Source organism: Mastigoproctus giganteus, chromosome 2, assembly GCF_048544385.1.
Source record: "Mastigoproctus giganteus isolate SK-2022 chromosome 2, ASM4854438v1, whole genome shotgun sequence".
NCBI lineage: Eukaryota > Metazoa > Arthropoda > Arachnida > Uropygi > Thelyphonidae > Mastigoproctus > Mastigoproctus giganteus.
Genome location: NC_143576.1, coordinates 169284226 through 169302629, shown reverse-complemented (window position 1 = coordinate 169302629; position 18404 = coordinate 169284226). Strand labels below are relative to the sequence as shown.

The following is an 18404-nucleotide window of genomic DNA, read 5'->3' as shown; positions in this document are numbered from 1 at the left end:
ACATTAGGGAGAAAGTACTAGGGGCAAGATTGTTCCAGACAGGATCATCACCACCCACGATCCAGATGGTATCGTAGGGTTGACAGCACAGGAGCCTTTAGTTGGGTGTGATCGTGGAGTGCTAAGATTGATGATGATCAGTGAGGTTTCAGTTGTTAAATGAGGGCAGGGGTTTCAGTTTTAGGAAAGGGAACTATGATAGTCTAAGTGCTATGTTGCCTCCTCTATCAACCAGGAAGACAGATTGCAGGGCACAAACATAGGAGAAAATGGACTAACTTTAAACCCATTATCAGACCATGGATGCATATATACTATTAAGAAAACATAGCAAAATAATGTATAAGGAACTTGCTGCTTTAATAAAAAAAAAAAAAAAAATCACTGGCTAGAAGAGCAAACAAAGGGGATGAGGAGTTTTATGCATATGAAAATACAAAAAGGAAAAGAGCAAATCAGACAGTACTTTTCTAACAGATGTGTAAAAGTCATTGATGATAAAACTGAAGAGTTGAATATGTACTGCAATGTGTATCTCCTTGAATTTATTCAAACTACCTACTCCACAGCACCAGATGGAAGTTTCTTCGAACAATCAACCGTCTGCTGGCTGAAGGCTTATTACCACATATCTGTCTTGCAACCATCTTTCCTCAGTTTAAATTTGTGTTTAGTCTGAGCAAGAGAAAGGATAGCATGAGCATTTAACTTATTCAAAACCTTATACACCTCAATCATATCTCCTTATAGGTTCCTAGTGGTCAGATACTGCAATTTGCAGAATTGAAGCCTTTCTTTCTTAGTAAGAGCACCGTTTTGTTCCCCTCACTAATCTCTCTGCCCTTCTTTGTATCAGATCCACATCCTTCCTAAAATGAGGCTTACAAACCTGTATGCAGTTCCTAAGATTTGATCTAACCATTGCCTTATACAATGGGATAATTGCCTCCTTATACTTGCTGGCAAAATTACTTATATCATTGATAAAACCCCATGAGCTGTCCTAGTAGCCAGTCTGCACTGTCAGGGAATGTCATGTGTCTGACTGAACAGTTAACCCCAAAATTATTATGCGATTACTGCTACCCATATGCAGTACCGTGCATTTGTCAATGTTAGAAACTTCAATGCCACTTCTCAACCCATCTGCCTTTTTTCTATATCTTTTTGCAATAGCGTACTCTGATTACTGTCATTAACCACCTGACCAACCTCTATCATCAGCAGACTTAGATGTTAAGCTGGACATGCATTCGTGGATATATTAATAAGTATAGAAAACAACAATGGGCCCCAGTGCTGAACTGGGAAATCCCACTAATAACAGTAGTCCAAGCAGAACAATGCCCATTGATAACCATCCTGTGTCTTCTACCATCCAGTCATTATTATTATTATTAGCCGTATGGTGCAAGGAAGCCTGCGACTTATGCTGCACCAGCCAAAAAAAAAAAAAAAAAATTGTGAATTACCCCGAGAGAGACAGAGAGAAGCAGAAGGGTATCACCAAGAAAGAGAAGAATGATGATATTCAGCTCAGGACCCTGGGTGTGCCAAGCCCATACTCACCAAACATCCCTTTATCCATAGCAGTAACTTGTCCCTAATGCCACACTGTTTGCTCCAATTTCAGCAGAAGTTTTTTTTTTTTTTTTGTTAGTTGTTGGTGCATCGGCTTCTGTGGCCATAATGCACCTCCCAAAGGTTTTTTTTTTTTTTTTTTTTTTTTTTACTACTCTGATCCAAGCCCGAGGCAGGATGCGAACCTGCGACCTTTGGGTTGCCAGGCAGGCACTTTACCCACCCGGCTAGCCCAGTCGGCTCAGCAGAAGTCTTTCACATGAAATAGTATCAAATGCTTTTCTGAAATCTAAGTATATGATGTCAAAATTATTTGACAGTACTTTTAATAGCAAAAATCAAGTTAATCAAAATTAATGCTGCATCCAGTTCCTTTGTTACTACATCATAGTATCCAATCAGATTGATGAGATGAGATTGCTCTTTAACAAATCCATTTTGTGACTGCAGTATAATAGCATACTTGTCTATATGGACCTGCATTACTTTTTTAACAAGTGATTCCATTATTTTCCGTGGAATGGAAGTCAATCTGATAAGTTAATTACTTTTTTTACCCTTTGATATCCTCCTTTGTGAATTGGATATATATTTGCATATTGCCAGTCCATAAGGACCTCTCATGAATCCAGGAATGCTCTCATAATATGGCCAAATTTTTGCTTACCTCCTTTGCTTCCACCATTAACATAATTGGATAGATCCCATCCAGGCCAGGTGCTTTTTTACATTTTGGCTCAACAGTTTCTCTTCCGTTTTCCTCTCGGTTGTCACAAAGTCATTTTGCTCCTTGTTAGAATGTGATACTCTTCTGGCATCCCATCCGAAAAAAAATTTCCCATGTGAACATAGAGGCAAAAATTATCTATTCAGTTTACCAGCAACCTGATCATGATCCTCAAGAGTTAAACTACTCTTATCTAGCAGACCAATCTGATTCATTTCCTTCCTTCTAGTGTTAACATAAGCAAAGAATTATTTGCTGCTTTTCTTTGAACTCTTAGCCAAAGGCTTCTCAGTCTCCTTAGCAGCTTGTTTGCAGACTAGATTTTACTTACTGTAGGTTTCTGTATCCACTAATAATTTATATTCATCCCATGTATTTTTCTTCTTTGCAATTAGTGTCATCATTTTATCTGGTAACCATTTAAGTCTAAGCTTTGAACAGTTTCTCTAAGTTGGTATAAAATGCCTATTAGTTTCTATGATTACTTCCTTGAATGGTTCCCATTTAGAATTTTCTGTTGGTAACATAATTGGTTGGCCCCACTGCACAGAATTTTAAAACTGTCTGAAACTACTTTAGTTACTTTTACAAAAAATAAGCCCTTCCCTTTGCTCTTGACAGGTAGTTATGTGAATCCCACATCAGTACATTGTAATGGTGGTTCTTTTATCTGCAGATTCTTAATCCATGAAGAGTTGCTGCTGATGATCAGATCAGATCAAGAGTATTGCTTTCTCTCATTGCCTCTCCAATATTCTGCTGTAGAAAACAGTCATCAAATAAATCCATCATCATAGTTAAATGCATTATGGCCTTGCTGCTCTTGTGCCGTAAAGCCTACAAACAAACAAATAAATCCAAAAAAGTGTTGCTACTGTGTGAGTGACGAAGCTACAAGTTCAGTTAATATCTAAAGTTATAAGATAATCTTATTTACTGGCTCACTCTGTTTGTTTGTACAGTTGTTCATTATACTCATCACAGTCATTAGACCTATAACACACTCCTACTCTCATTTTTACTTTGTTTTAATTCATTCCAAACTGACTGAACATTGCATTGGCCACCCATGTCAATTGGATGCACATCCTTAGATTTATGTGCCTCTTAACTAGGACCATAACTCCACCCCTGTCCTTTCTATATATATTATGCTCCTCATATTCAAATTCCGCATTCCTTTTTCTGAATGATACCGTGTCTCTGATATCCCTACAATGTCTATGTTTATTGAATTAAATAGTACTTTAGATTTATTTATTTGCTATGTTCAGTGTACTTACATATACAGGGTGTCTCAAAAATATTGATACAAACGTTTAGGGGAGGTAGGTAACATCTAAAGCAATGTGAATCGCATAGGAACCCATAACAGGAAACGTCATGGGGAAAGTAGTAGCAGAGGCACAAGAAGCAGAAATGACACAAGACAGTAATTAGTGGCAAACATTTATTTGACATAATATTAACAATGGAGTTCGAGATGGATGCATTTCGTGATGTTACAACAGATGCTCGAAGGTTCCACCACGAGACGTGATGCATGCGTGACACCGACGCAGCATGGATTGGCAGACACGGTCGAACACACCTGGAGTTTCTTTGACAGTAGCAGCAGCGCAGACGAGTCTCACACCGAGATCCATTTCCGTCTCCACGGGTGATTCATACACAATAGATTTGAGGGTCCCCACAGAAAGAAATCAAGGCTCGATAAATCAGGTGAGCGTGGGGGCCAAGCAACGGGGTCCACCACGGCCAATCCATCGACGCCTAAAACGCCTTTTCAAATGGTCACGAACACACTTTCCATAATGGGCAGGTACCCCGTCATGTTGAAACCAAATGTTGCGTCTCACGTTTGCTGGAACATCGTCAAGTAACCCTGGTAAAATTTGTTGAAGAAAGATCCGATATTTAGCAGAGTTTATGTGGGATGGTAACAGGTATGGGCCGACTAAGCAGTCACTGACCATACCTGCCCACACATTTATTGTGAAGCGATGTTGTGCCACATCGGGGGGTGCACACTGTGTGGGCCCTCTGCTAATCCATACACTAGGTGCATGTCTGCCAGCTCACAGTTTGTATATCGATGCATGCTCTTCGTGCGGTGACTACTACTTGAATAGGTAAACCCGAAATTTTCCCCCTCGCGAACTGATGAGCAGCGCCGTGTACCGACTTACGGTGACGTTCGGTGACGGTTATGGGTTCCTATGCAATTCACATTCCTTTAGATGTTACCTACCTTCCCTAAACGTTTGTACCAATATTTTTGAGACACCCTGTATATACATGGAACTGTTTTTACCTTTAGTAATCTTAACACAGCCCACATATTTGCTTGTTCCAAAAGCATCCCACTGTGTCTGAAATCCCTGGTACCTTGCTTTCCAGGCTACTGCTGGTTCCAGTAGAAGCAGTGCAAGAATCACTTTCACCTCTCCCTGTGGCTATTGTTAATATGTCTGTGTATCTCCCCCAAGCTAGCAGTTTTCTGGCCCACCCAACACTGCCTCGATAGCATCAATAAATATTCTTGCACCCTTTCTATTTAAGTGTATCCCATCCATGTAGAAGCAGTCTCTCCTATTAACAAGCACAGAACATGCTGAGAAAAATTGTACACCATGAGCCTAGTGCAACCTCTCCAGGCCCGAATTAATTAACAAGCTTCATTGTGTACTTCCTCTTATTGTGTCTGGGTAGTATTGTGAACACATCCTAATTTGTGACTTTTTCTCAACATTGCCATCTACTTGTTAAGTAAATCCACAAATCTCAATACTGTTAATATCATTAGTAGCAATGTATAAAACAATATTACCTTTTGTGCCCTTAAAATATGGTAGCTGTTGTTCTTCATCAACTTTTGCCCCTGTTAGACCTACCCGGTCATATTACACCTATTATTTTTTGCACAGTATATTTCTTATTACCCCTGAAAGTAGAGACACAAACAGTAGCTGTCTCCTGTGGGACCAGCACCCCTGCTGTAGAGTGCCTTGTGTCTTTTATTACATGAATATAGTCTCCAGCATTGTGCCGGGTGGCTGAGTGTTTAAAGGATTCACTGTTCTTAATTTCTTTGAAGACATCAACCCTGTTCCTCGAGCCTTCGTATAAGTGCATAGTAATGCTAACTTAGCACTTAATATCTTCACACTCTCTGCAATGGAAACAGACAAAGACATCCATCTTGGCTATATCATGTCCCACTACAGATAACTATAAAAAGTCCACAATTAGCACAACAAATTATTATAACAAATGTAGCTCTGATTCTCAAGGAAAGTGACAGTTCTCTCCGAACCCAAAGCATTCAGACTACTTGAACTTTTTGCTTTGTTGTTTTTGTTTGAGGCATGATTCTAATTTAATTTGAAAATTAAAATTTCTGCCAGGTAGATGACATATATCCAGTTATTTTGGGAGACGCAGCAAGCTAGTGTATCAGTCCATTTGTTATGGACTGATACACATGAGAACTTTGTTATACTGGATAATTCCCTTTGATGATTTTCTCTCCATTACTAGTATATATTGCCCTGAGTGCCAATAAAGTGATGGTGATAATTTCCAAAGCAATCTGAAATAGTCTTCTCTCTAATCAGCTGATTAATGAGACTATTAAAGTCTTTTAATTTACATTATTATTTTATTTTGGTCTTCTACAAAAATAAATAAGTAAGCTTTCTATCAAGAAAAGAAAGACATCTTTCTTCTTGTACATATAACTAACTTCATTAACGCTTACCAGTAACCCATCACTTGGTCACTGGTGCCATTGCTCCTGCCTCCATGTGGTGGGCCAGTTACCTCTGCATAAATCCAATACTCGGGACACTGAGGAGCAAACATGGACCCCCCCCCCTTAATCTCAGGAACATATATAAGTTCAAATATAACACAAGTTCAAACTTTGAACATGAGACATCTTAAAAAGAATCAAAAATAGTGGTTCTTCATCAGACTTACCTGCATTCTTAAATAGCCAATTTATTTAGTTGTTGGCGACTGTGGTGATCTCTTTGCAGTGGTTTATCCTTGCATAACAATAAAGTAATTAAATATTTTATGTGGAAGTGTATTTATTAGATATTCTTAGTTGATTCGGAAATTTTTTTTTTTTTTTTTCAGATGCAGGAAAAAAAAAAAAGTCTGCTTCCTTTGCACTCTGGCTAATTTGACGCTGTGTTTAGTATAATGGGTATACATTCACAGGGGTTATTGCATCATATTGAATTTTTTGAGGACTTTTTTTTTTGTGTGCTCCCCATTGTGCATACAAATTAATTTCTGTTATGTGGTTATTGCCCACTTCTGTATATTGATTCATATTTTTCATCTGTATTATTATTTTCATCTGTGTTGTTAATTTCCTTGCTTGAAAATGCATTTAGAAACAACTTTATAATTTTGCAATAATTTTGCAATTTCCATAACAAAATTGCTAAGATAATTCATTAAAATATTTCAAACTGCAGTGGTACAAATAAGCAGTTTAGTGTTTTTTAGTAAATTATTCTAGACCATAATTCAGAGTCTTGTTTACGTAATTTAGTTATTTAAAGGCTTTTGTTATTACATCAGTTATGGCATAACTGGATTTTACTTTTCAAAAGAACATGTTGCCTTCATGTTGCATTTCAAAAGATCATATTGCCTTCAGAAAATATTAGTCCAGCAACTCTGAATTGAAACTAATATAACTCAGTGAAACTGCTGTTAACCAGAATTCTTTTTTATTAGAAAATTCAAAAGTTGAAATAATTTGTTTTTATCAATGGTCAACCTCTGGTTCAAAGTTGTTTTTTATTTTCCTTTTCTCTTTATAAACTGTTTTTGCTTTTCATTTGTTATTTAATTTCAAAAGCAAACTTTTAAAGCATAAGAAGAACATCATCAAGCTTTATCAAGCTCAAGGAATAACTTGACAAGCATCATCATCAAGCTCAAGGAATAACTTGACAAGCTTGTTTTATAAATTTGTCACATTTCTAGTATAGCAAATTATCTCAGCTTCTTATATGTAATGTACTTCATGTTAAATACTAGGAATATTTGATATAAAAGCTAACCAATGTAGTTTTATTCTATATTAGGACAGTTTTAATATGAGAAACTCAGTAATCTCCAGTAGTAATAGTAAAAGAACTGTTTCTTAGCAACAAAATCGGATGGAGAGCGAATGAAAGAGAAGCAGATGAAGGATCGTTGGAACCACTACATGGCCAAGTACCACAACACTATTAGCAAACAGCATAAACTCCAGAAGGCATTGAAACAAGATTCAAAGTCAACTGTCAGGCCAGATATTGAAAGAGTTACATCCGGTGACAAGTAAGTGTTTAGAATATTACTTTTTTAAAAAATAAATTTAATTAAGCAAAAATGCTTTGAAAAGTAATTTTATTTCAGAGATTTTTTTTTATTAATTAATCCCCCCCCCCCCCCAATTTTTCTCGATAAATACTGTAAGCACAACAGAATTCCTCCAGTTGCAGGTTTGCCATTCACAGATTTGATTATGGAGAAAAGAGGCCTTACATCCCAAGACAGGTGTTCAACTTTTTACATAAAACATAACATTAAACTTAATGTAAAATTTTAGAAGACATATACACAAGATTTTTCTAAACTGATAATTCTATGCATGTTATGCTCACTTGTGCAGAAAGGTCTGTTTATGTTGCTCTCTTCTTGCTTGAATAACACTCTCTCTCTCTCTCTCTCTATCTCTCTCTCTCATAGCTGCTAATGCTCTGGATTTACCATGGAAAATTCATCTTTTTTACTCTATTTTATCCACTTTTCATCTCACTATCATAATATAGTTGGTGATAAAGTTCCTCTGTCTTTTTGCAAAAAACTCAAGTTTTCTCCTTTTTCTTTTTGGGAAAAAAAAAAAACATTTAAAATTGGAATTAAAAAAAAAAAAAAAAATTGTGCTTATTTTTTTTAGGAAATTGGGTGTCAGGTGTTGCTTGTCTGCAAAATAGAAATATGAGATAATAGCATTGTTCGTTGTAATGTGCAATCATTTCATCATACTTGTGTAATGTGAAACTTAACAAAAGCATTATTAATTTCTTTGGCATCTTTAAGTAAGATGCCAGTGAAATACAACATAATTTCAAAAGATACAAGATTTTTTCAAAGCTAATAATTCTAGACATATCCTCACTCGTGCAGAAAGTCTCTCTTCTGGCTTGAATAAAGCAATTTGCATGTTTCTTTTAAATGATATGCCAATTTATGAAAATCTGAATAGCTCTTCAATCTAGTGTGACATCCATGTACTGAGGGCATTACTCCTTATATATGCTGAAGAATGTTATATGTAAATTTATTATGCAAACAGTTTTTAAATATTCCACTTCCATTTTGGAAGATAATTACCATAGTATATTAAACCAGAATCTAAAACAAGAGGAGAAGATTCTGTTCTTTTCTGCAGTGAGGAAATACTTTATTGATACATGGTGTAAGAGTTCTGTTGAAAAATTATGTTCTTAAAAATGTGAAGACAGCACAAATTTCATCAGTTGGCAGTGCATCATTATCAAATATAGGGTTCCAGTTGGCTTAGGTTGCAAAGCCTTGCTGAATTATCAAAATGGGTCACATTCTCAAAAAAAGTTGGGAACCGCTGTACTAGAGATAGTTGTAGTATATGTTTTCAGTGAAAGCAGTAAAAGTTGGAACTAGAGGAGACCTGGCAGTTCACCCCTGTATCTTGTAAACTTTGCTGGATGTAGTTCTAACTATGATTAAGACAAAAAAATATTAAGCTAAAGTTACAAAACATCGTTACGTTATTATGTGATCATCATCATCATCAGCCATTTTCAATCCACTGCAGGATGAAGGCCTCTCCAGCAACTTTCCAGTTCCTTCTGTTTTGAGCACTGGCCATCCATTTACTACTCAAAAACTCATGAATTTCATCTATCCATCTCCGCCTTTGTCTTCCAGGTTTTCTTCTAGCTCCTCTTGGGTACCATTCTGTTATTTTCTTAGTCCATCTGTCATCATGTCTTCTAGCTATGTGTCCTGCCCAAGACCATTTTAGTTCTTTAGTTTTGATAAGAATGTCCTTTACTTGAGTTTGCTGCCTAATCCACGTGTTTCTCTTCTTATCTAACAGTCTGATTCCCAATATAATTCGTTCCATTCTTCGCTGTGTAGTTCTCAGCTTCTCTTCCATTCTTTTGGTGAGTGCCCAAGTTTCACTTCCATAAGTCATGGTGGGGAGTATACATTGATTCATTATTTTACGTTTCAGACAAACTGGGATATTGCTCTTCAGTATGTGACTATATTTCCTGAATGCTATCCATCCAAAATTTATTCTTCTCTTGACTTCCAGCCATTTATCATTATTACAGCTAATAACTTGTCCCAGATAAGTATATGACTCCACCTTTTCAATTACTGCTCCTTCAATCATTATTTCCCTTTCCGTGGCATACTTGTTCATCATTACTTTTGTTTTAGCCATATTCATCTTTAGTCCAAAATCCTTACTAACTGTGCATAACTGATTAAGATTTTCCTCTAATTCTTTGAGATCGTGGCTTATGACCACAATGTCATCTGCAAATCGTAAATGGTTTAGGTACTCTCCGTTCACATTGACTCCTTTCTGCGACCAGTCTAATCTTCTGAAAGCTTCCTCAAGGGCAGCAGTAAACAGCTTCGGAGATATTGTGTCTCCTTGTCGAACTCCTTTCTCGATTTTAAATTTGCTACTGTCTTTGTCTAGTCTAATAAAGGATGTAGCACTCTCATATATTTTCTTCAAAATCATAATATATGGAGTATCTATGCCTTGTCTTTCCAGTGCCCGAAACATTGCCTTATGCTGTACGGAGTCAAATGCCTTTTCATAATCCACAAATGCCAGGCATAATGGTGTTTTATATTCATTTACTTTCTCCATTAGCTGTGATATTACGTGAAGGTGATCCATAGTTGAGAATCCTGTCCTAAAGCCAGCTTGCTCTTTCGGTTGATTCTCATCAAGTATTCTTTCTAATCTGTTAGTAATGACCCTTGTGAACAACTTGTAGATATGGGATAATAAGCTAATTGGTCTATAATTTCCAATTTCTGATTTATCTCCTTTCTTATGCAGCAAAACTATGATTGCATTATTCCACTGCTTAGGCATCACACCTTTTCTAATGCACTTTGTGAAGAGCCTTGCCAGTTTTTGTGTTATGTCTCTTCCTCCCAATTTTAACAACTCTACAGTAACTTCATCTTCCCCCGGAGCTTTCCGATTCTTCATTTTCTTCAATGCATGTTCTACCTCATCAGGAAGAATATCGGGTATGTCGTATGTGTTGCTACTTTGCAATCCATCTTCCCCACTGCTGGTATCATTCCCTCGCTCCTTGTATAATTCTCTATAGTAGTCTTCTGCTATTTGAATTATGCCTTCTCTGCTGTTTATAAGTACACCATCGCTATTCTTCAGTTTCAGTATCATTTGTCTTTCTGTATTACTGCTCATGGCTGCTGATTTAAATCCTTTGTTTTCCCTTAATGCTTGTTCTACTTTTCTTGTGTTAAATCTTCTTATGTCCTCTCTGAGTCTCTTTCTAATGGCTTTGCATAACTCAGTATACTCAATTTTCTCCCTGTCAGTGTTTTTCTTGCTCTTCATTTGTCGTCTTTGGTTCATCATGACAAGTGTTTCTTGACTAATTTTTTCTTCTTTGGATTTCTGTTTCCCTATAGGTTTCTTGGGCTTTATCACTTTCAGAAAGTTGTAATATTCCTCGTCGATATCTTGGTCTTGAGCAGTCTGCAGAAGCTCAAACTTGTTCTTCAGTTCCAGTACATACTGCTTTTTCTCCTCCTCTGTTATTTCAAAGACCTTTGTATTATTTACTCGAGTCAGTTTTTTCCTTTCCTTTCCTACATCTATATCAAGTGTACATCTTACCATTCTGTGATCACTTCCAACATTTACCTTATTCAGGACGGTAACATCATTCACAATATATCTTCTGTTAGTGAGGATGAAGTCGATTTCATTAGTTGTTAATCCATTTGGACTCTTCCATGTCCACTTTCTGTTCACCCTTTTCTTGAAAAAAGTGTTCATTACTGACATTCCTTGAGATTCTGCAAATTCCACAAGTCTTTCACCTCTTTTATTTCTTTCACCAATTCCAAAATTTCCTATAGTTCCTCTTTCTGCGCTGTTTTGCCTTTTTCCAACCTTAGCATTGAAGTCCCCCATAATAATAGTGTAGTGGGTTTTCTGTTCATCTAGAAGACTCTCAATTTCAGTGTACATTTCTTCAACCTCTTCATCATCATGGCTCGATGTTGGTGCATAAATCATTATAATCTTTAGCTTGTACCTCTTAGAAATCTTGAGTATTAGTCTTGACACCCTTGGTGATGTACTTTTGAATTCCAAAATGTTGTTTTTAAAATCTTTATGGACCAGAAAGCCAACTCCACCTTCACTCCTTTCACTGTTTCCATTGGTGTACAGCAGATTTCCACTTGATAAACTTATAAGTGATTCATTTCTTCTTCTTGTTTCAGCCAAACCGATGATATTCCAATTCACATTTTCTAATTCCTTTTCCAGCTCTAATATCCTGTCTTCACCGATGAGTGATCGTACGTTATAACAGGCCAAGTTCAATTTCCGTGCATGGCAGCCTGGTCGTACCCAGAGATTCTTAGCACCCTCTGCTTCCACTCTGATCCTCTCGCTGCCGTAAGAGGGAGAGTGAAAGCTGCTGGGGACTGAGGGCCATTTGTATTGTTGTGCTCTCATTGCTGGAGGGTTTGGTCTTTTCCTCTTCACGCTGACCAGGCGTCTTGAAGAGAACCACTCTACACGTTCGTTGCCACCTAAGTGACGTAACAGGGCTTACCATCGAGAAGGTGTGCATGAGTGGATTTTAGGGAGGCAGGCCGACCGGACTTCTCCTAAATCTTCTGTAATAGAGAGATATTGGATCCATCAGTGTTTTAGGCTGAGTGTCTGATAACACACAGGATACTTGTTCCCCTCTAAGCCCCGTGTGTGTGATATACTCATTAAATTTGTGATATACTCATTAAATTTGTGATATACTCATTAAATTATGTGATATACTCATTAAAATACTTTATAATATGAAGCATTGATAACATTTGTTTGAGGGCATATTAGGAGTCATGCCCTGAAACTGCTGGTATTTGGGTAATTACAAGTGAGTAAATTCATCACTGTATATGGAAACATTAGAAGTTTATTAATCACATGTTAAGAGAGTTTTTATATACTAAAGACATATTAAAAATGAGGTGATAATTAAAGTGGTGATTTAGTCAATATTTTGAAGGGCCACTTTTCCTTCTTATGGGCCAGAGAAAAACTGTATTAAATAACTAAATGACTAGAAATGAACAGAAATAACTCAATTTACAAGCTTAAGGCTAGTGTAAAAGCCAGGTAAGCATATCCTACTAGTAGAATACAATTCATATAAAGTACAAAGGCTTAGTGGGCCTGCTAATAGGCTTACAAGGCATACTCCTGAAGGAATTACATAGGTTTGCAGTGCAGTCTGATTTCTTCAGTCCTTGAAAACAAAGGTTTCTGCATTGTATGTTCATTGAATCTGGTCTGGAAGCCCTGGTAAAGGTGGATCAATCCTATGATGAAATAAACTCCATTCAAGTTCACCAACAGGGACTAAGGCATTATTTATTAGATTTATTAGATGACTGTTTACTACAGTCATCCAGTAAAGTAATGATCTTCATCTGATTATCAGTAGTGATTCTTCATGCATTAAGAATCTACAGGTCAAGGAACCACTAGGTAGTAGCAGTGATCATAGCATATTAATGTGGAATTTATTTACAGATTTAACTACCAACCATCAAGTGAAAAGGGAGGGAATTTTCTTTCAAAAAGACAACTACAGTGGCATTAGACAGTTTTTAAATGCTTTTCAGTGGGACCAACTGGGATTGTTAACAGCTGTAAATTCTAAATGGTATTGTGCAGGGAAGTAGGGCGCCTCCGTAGCCAGGTGGGAAGGAGCAGTAGTGCGTATCACATGCTTCTTGATTAGACCGGAGTTCAAGCACGTCACCACCAAATACGGAAGATGCGGAAAGGTCAGGGAATGACCACCGCATATCCCGGAGCAATATGGCCTTAGTTGCTAATGCTCCTAAAAACCAAAACAACAACAGCAGGGAAGTAATCAAGCAGTCACTATGCTTTTTATATCAGCTAAGAGGACCTGTATTGCTATCAGTAGGGACAAACGATGCAAGATAGCATGCTTATACAGCACCAGTAAAAAAAAAAAAAAAAAAAACCTTATATCAGCTTATTCCATCTAGTTCTGCTTGAATTTATTCAACCTATCCATTGCTACAACAACAGATGAAAGTGTGTTCCAAGAATCAGTTACCTGCTGGTTAATGGAAAACTTGCATATCTGTTGTGCAACCATTGATAACAGTTCTCTGTTATGCATCCATAGTAGTAACTTGCTCTTAATGCTACCCTACTCCAGTTAGTACAGCAGTCTTATATGCAACAGTATCAAAAGCTCTCCTGAAATTCAAGTATATTATGTCAAGATTATTTTTTTCATCCAGTTCCTTTGTTACTGCATCAGAGTATTCAATCAGGTTGGTCAGATAAGTTCACCCATAACAAATACATGCAGTGTAGCTGCATTCCTGCCTAATTCATCTTGCATTACTTACCTTAACCAGTGACTTCATTATTTTCTCTTGAACACAAGTCAAGCTAACCAATCTGTAATTCTCATGTCACCCTTTTGATCGCCCCCTTGTGAATTTGAGGGTGCATTCACACATCTCCAGTCCCTACAGACCTTACCTAAAAGTTTTCTTACCTCCTTTGCTGCCTCACTTAATGTAATTGGAAATATGCCATCCATCCCAGGTGCCTTTTTCACATTTAGAGTCAACAATTTCTCTTTCACTTTCCTCTCAGTTATCACAAAATCATTTAGTCCCTTAGAATTTGATAACGATTAGCCAGAGTTCTGTGACTCGGGAGGCACCTCCATAGACAGGTGGGAAGGAGCAGCAGTGCATAGCACACGCTTCTTGATTAGACCGGGGTTTGAGCCCGTCACCACCAAATATGGAGGATGCGGAAAGGTCAGGGAATGACCACCGCATATCCTGGAGCAATATGGCCTTAGTTGCTAATGCTCCTAAAAAAAAAAAAAAAAAACTAAACCAAAAACCAAATGTGACTCGGGGGAGAACCGAAGGGGACGATTCTCCAATACATCATAGTCTAAAAAAATGTACAAAATGTGAAATGTTTGCAGATCTGTCTAGAACACAACATTATCTAGCCAAGGAGGATGCCTTTGTGTGTGCTAGGTGCAGAGACTGAGGAAATTAGGTGCCAACTCAGAGTCTGAGGGTTTGAGATGTAGGGGGGATGCCCTCGAGGAAATTAATAAGAGGGGCCTATCAAGCTCTCAGCTGCCAAGCTAACTCCTGTGCATCAGGCAACCCAGCAGCAATCTCCAAGGCAGAATGCCCTGGTCCCACAGGAACTAGTTATTATTGGTGATTCTATTAACAGGGAGATGGGGAATACATTATGCAAAAAGATAGGTGGAACAGGACCAGGGTATGTCTGCGAGGGACAAAAGTTGATAACGTTATAGGACAGGTGTCATCTTTTAAGGGCACAAAGGTGATATTGTTGTACACATTGGCACTAATGACCTTAAGTAAGAGATCTGCAGATTTACTTAACAAGTACAGATCAATGTTGAAAAAAAGTCGCGAGCTAGGGTTGAATTTGAAAGTGTTTGCAATTCTGCCCAGATACGATAGGAGGGAGTATATGATGAGAGCCTTGTCAATTAATTCGGCCCTGGAGAGATTGTGCAAGGCTCATGGGGTACAATTTTTTTCAGCGTGCTTTGTGCTTGTTGACTGCAGAGACTGCTTTGAGAGGGATGGGGTACACTTAAATAGAAAGGTTGCAAGAATATTTGCTGATGCTATCGAGGCAGCATTAGATGGGTCGGAAAACTACTAGCTTGGGGAGTTTCACAGACTAAAAGATTAACGTTAGCCACAGGCAGAGGTAAAAGCGATTCTTGCACTGCTTTTATTGTAATGAGCAGCAGCCTGGAGAACAAGTTACTGGGAAATTCAAGAACTGCTGGGAGTCATCATGGAACAAATAAATACATTGGCTGTGTTAGGGTAACTAAGAGTAAGAACTGGTGCATGTATACTTGCATGTACACCAATACTAAAAGTATAGTAAATAAATTTGATGAATTTGAAGTGCTGATCAAGGCATCAAAGGCAGATATTGTTGGGATATCAGAGACATGGTGTCACACAGATATAAGCAGTGCAGAATTGGAATTTGCAGAGTACATTACATTGTGTACAGAAAGGACAGACAGGGTAGGAAGGGAGGAGGGGTTATGCTGTTAGTTAAGAAACACATAAAATCTAATGAAGTGCATCCAGCTGACACGATGGACAGTGCAATGTTGAGTCAGTTTGGTGTGACATAAACACTGGAAAATGGAAAATGAGAGTAGGAGTGTGGTACAAGCCTAATGACTCTGATGAGTACAACGAACAATTGTGCAGAGAAATAGAGTTGGCCAGTAAATCAGAATGACTTGTAATGGGGGATATTAACTTTCCAGATATTGACTGGAACTTGTAGATTGGTCACTCACACACTAGCAAAACTTTTGTGGATTTATTGGAGGATTGTTTTCTACAGCAACTTGTTCGAGGGACAACCAGACGGGGTAATACTCTTGATCTGATTATCAGCAGTGATGATGCGTGCATTAGGAATTTGCAGATAAAGAATCACTAGTTAACAGTGCTCACAGTCTACTAATGTGGAATTTACTTAAAGATGTAACTACTATCAAGGGTAAAGGGAAGGGTTTTTGTTTTCATAAAGGTGACAACAGTGGTGTCAGGCAGTTTTTGAATTCTGTACAGTGGGATCAACTGATGATGTTAAAAACAGTGAATTCTAAATGGGAATTAATCAGGGAAGCTACTGGTACTGACTAAGAAATACTATTCAAGATTTAGGACTAAATGGATGTCAGACAAACTAATTAGATTCGTGGCAGAGAAGAAAATTCATAGGATGTATATAAATTAGCAGAAGACACAAACGCCTTGTGCAGATATAATTTAGTCTATAATCAAGTCACAAAGGTTGTTAGGTAAGCGAAGGCTGATTATGAGAAATCCTTGGTAAAGGATGCAAAGAAAAACAACAAAGACTTCTTTACTTGTATAAACTGTAGCAGGAAGGGGATAAATCATATTGGTCCTCTTGATGTTGGTAATCGACTGTTGATTATCCTGCTCAGATATCTGACAAACTGAATGAGTATTTTGCATCTACATTCACATGTGAGGAATTCTGTAAGGAAGGGGAGAACAGAAGTTTACTAAACTCTAACAGGGAACTGAACGATTTTATAATAACAGAGAGTAGTGGAGGAGAATTTGGTAAAATTGAACATAAAAAAGGCACTTGGGGCAGGTGGAATCTATCCAGTTATATTGATCTATCCAATTATATTAGTCATAATTATGAGATTATCCTTAGATTCAGGGGAGGTCCCCATGGACTGGAGAAGTACAAAGGGGGTTCAAAGGGTGCCACAAATAATTATAGACATGTTAGTTTAACTTCTGTTCCAGGGAAAATAATGGAGTCACTGGGTAAAGAAGTAATACAAGATCACCTAGACAAGACTGCATTAATAATTCAGACACAGCATGGGTTTGTAAAAGGGAAGTCATGTTTGACCAATTTGACTGGATACTACGATGTGTTCACAAATGAACTGGAGGAAAAAAATAATTTTGATGTCATATACTTGGATTTCAGAAAAGCTTTTGATACTGTTGCACCTGGAAGACTGCTGTACAAATTGGAGCGGAATGGCATTAAGGGCAAGTTGCTGCAATGGATAAAGGGATGGTTGAGTAGGAGACAGCAGAGAGTGGTAATAAATGGACTCTGCTCTAGTGGACTAATATTATTAGTGGAGTCCTCCAGGGTTCGGTGCTGAGCCTATTGTTGTTTTGTGTATTTATTAATGATATCGATGAAGGTATATCAGGCTTAATGTCCAAGTTTGCAGATGATACAAATGTTGGCAGGGTAGTAAAGATAGTAAATAGTTACTGATAGTAAAGATAGTGTGCTACTGCAACAGGATCTAGAAAAATTAGGTAGATGGGCTGAGAAGTGGCAACTGAAGTTTAATATTGACAAATGCAAAGTACTGCATATGGGTAGCAGTAACCCAAGAGAAATGTACCAACTGTGTGGTACAGTTGATATTCAGGGAGGTGGAGAATGAAAAAGACCTGGGGATAATTGTGCAGTCGGATATGAAGTTCTCTCAGCAGTGCAGATGGGCTGCCAGAGCAGGTCATGGAGTCTTGTCAATGTTATATAGGAATTTTGCTAGACAAGGAGGTTATTATCCCATTGTACAAGGCAATGGTCAGGTCACACCTGGAATACTGTGTACAGGTCTGGAGGCCTCATTTTAGGAAGGATATAGAGTTTCTAGAACAAGTACAAAGAAAAGCAACAAGATTGGTGAGGGGAAAAAAGGGGTGCTCTTACCAAGAAAGGCTTAAGTTCTGCAAATTGCAGCACCTGGAGAGTAGGCACCTGTGAGGTGATCTGATTGAGATGTATAAGGCCTTGAATGGGTTGAGCAAGCTGAATGCTGATGGGATTCTTCCTCTTGCTCAGATTAAGAACCTGAGGGGGCATAGATTCAAATTGAGAAAAGACAGTTGTAGAATAGATGTGCAGAAATTTGCCTTTAACCAGCGGGTGGTTGATTGGTGGAACAGACTTCCATCTTTTGTTTTGGATGTTGATAGCCTTAAATAAATTTAAGGCTGAGCTGGACAGGCATTTGGAACAAATGGAGGGGTGAAATGGGAGGGTTTTTTTTTTTTTTTTTTTTTTTTTTTTTTAGCTGATGCTGCATAAGCTTGCTTTCCAAGATTATGCAGCATCAGCATAATCCAA

At 37.8% G+C, this 18404-nt stretch overlaps 1 protein-coding gene across 1 annotated transcript in view; it reads left to right on the top strand.

Annotated features, from left to right (window-relative positions):
* Window positions 1–18404, top strand: part of LOC150089736 (proteoglycan Cow-like) — a 168359-nt gene that overhangs the window by 92419 nt on the left and 57536 nt on the right. Inside the window, exon 5 of the mRNA XM_090389636.1 lies at window positions 7480–7654. Within this exon, the coding sequence (XP_090245762.1) occupies window positions 7480–7654 (175 nt within the window). The remainder of the gene's footprint in view (window positions 1–7479; window positions 7655–18404) is intronic.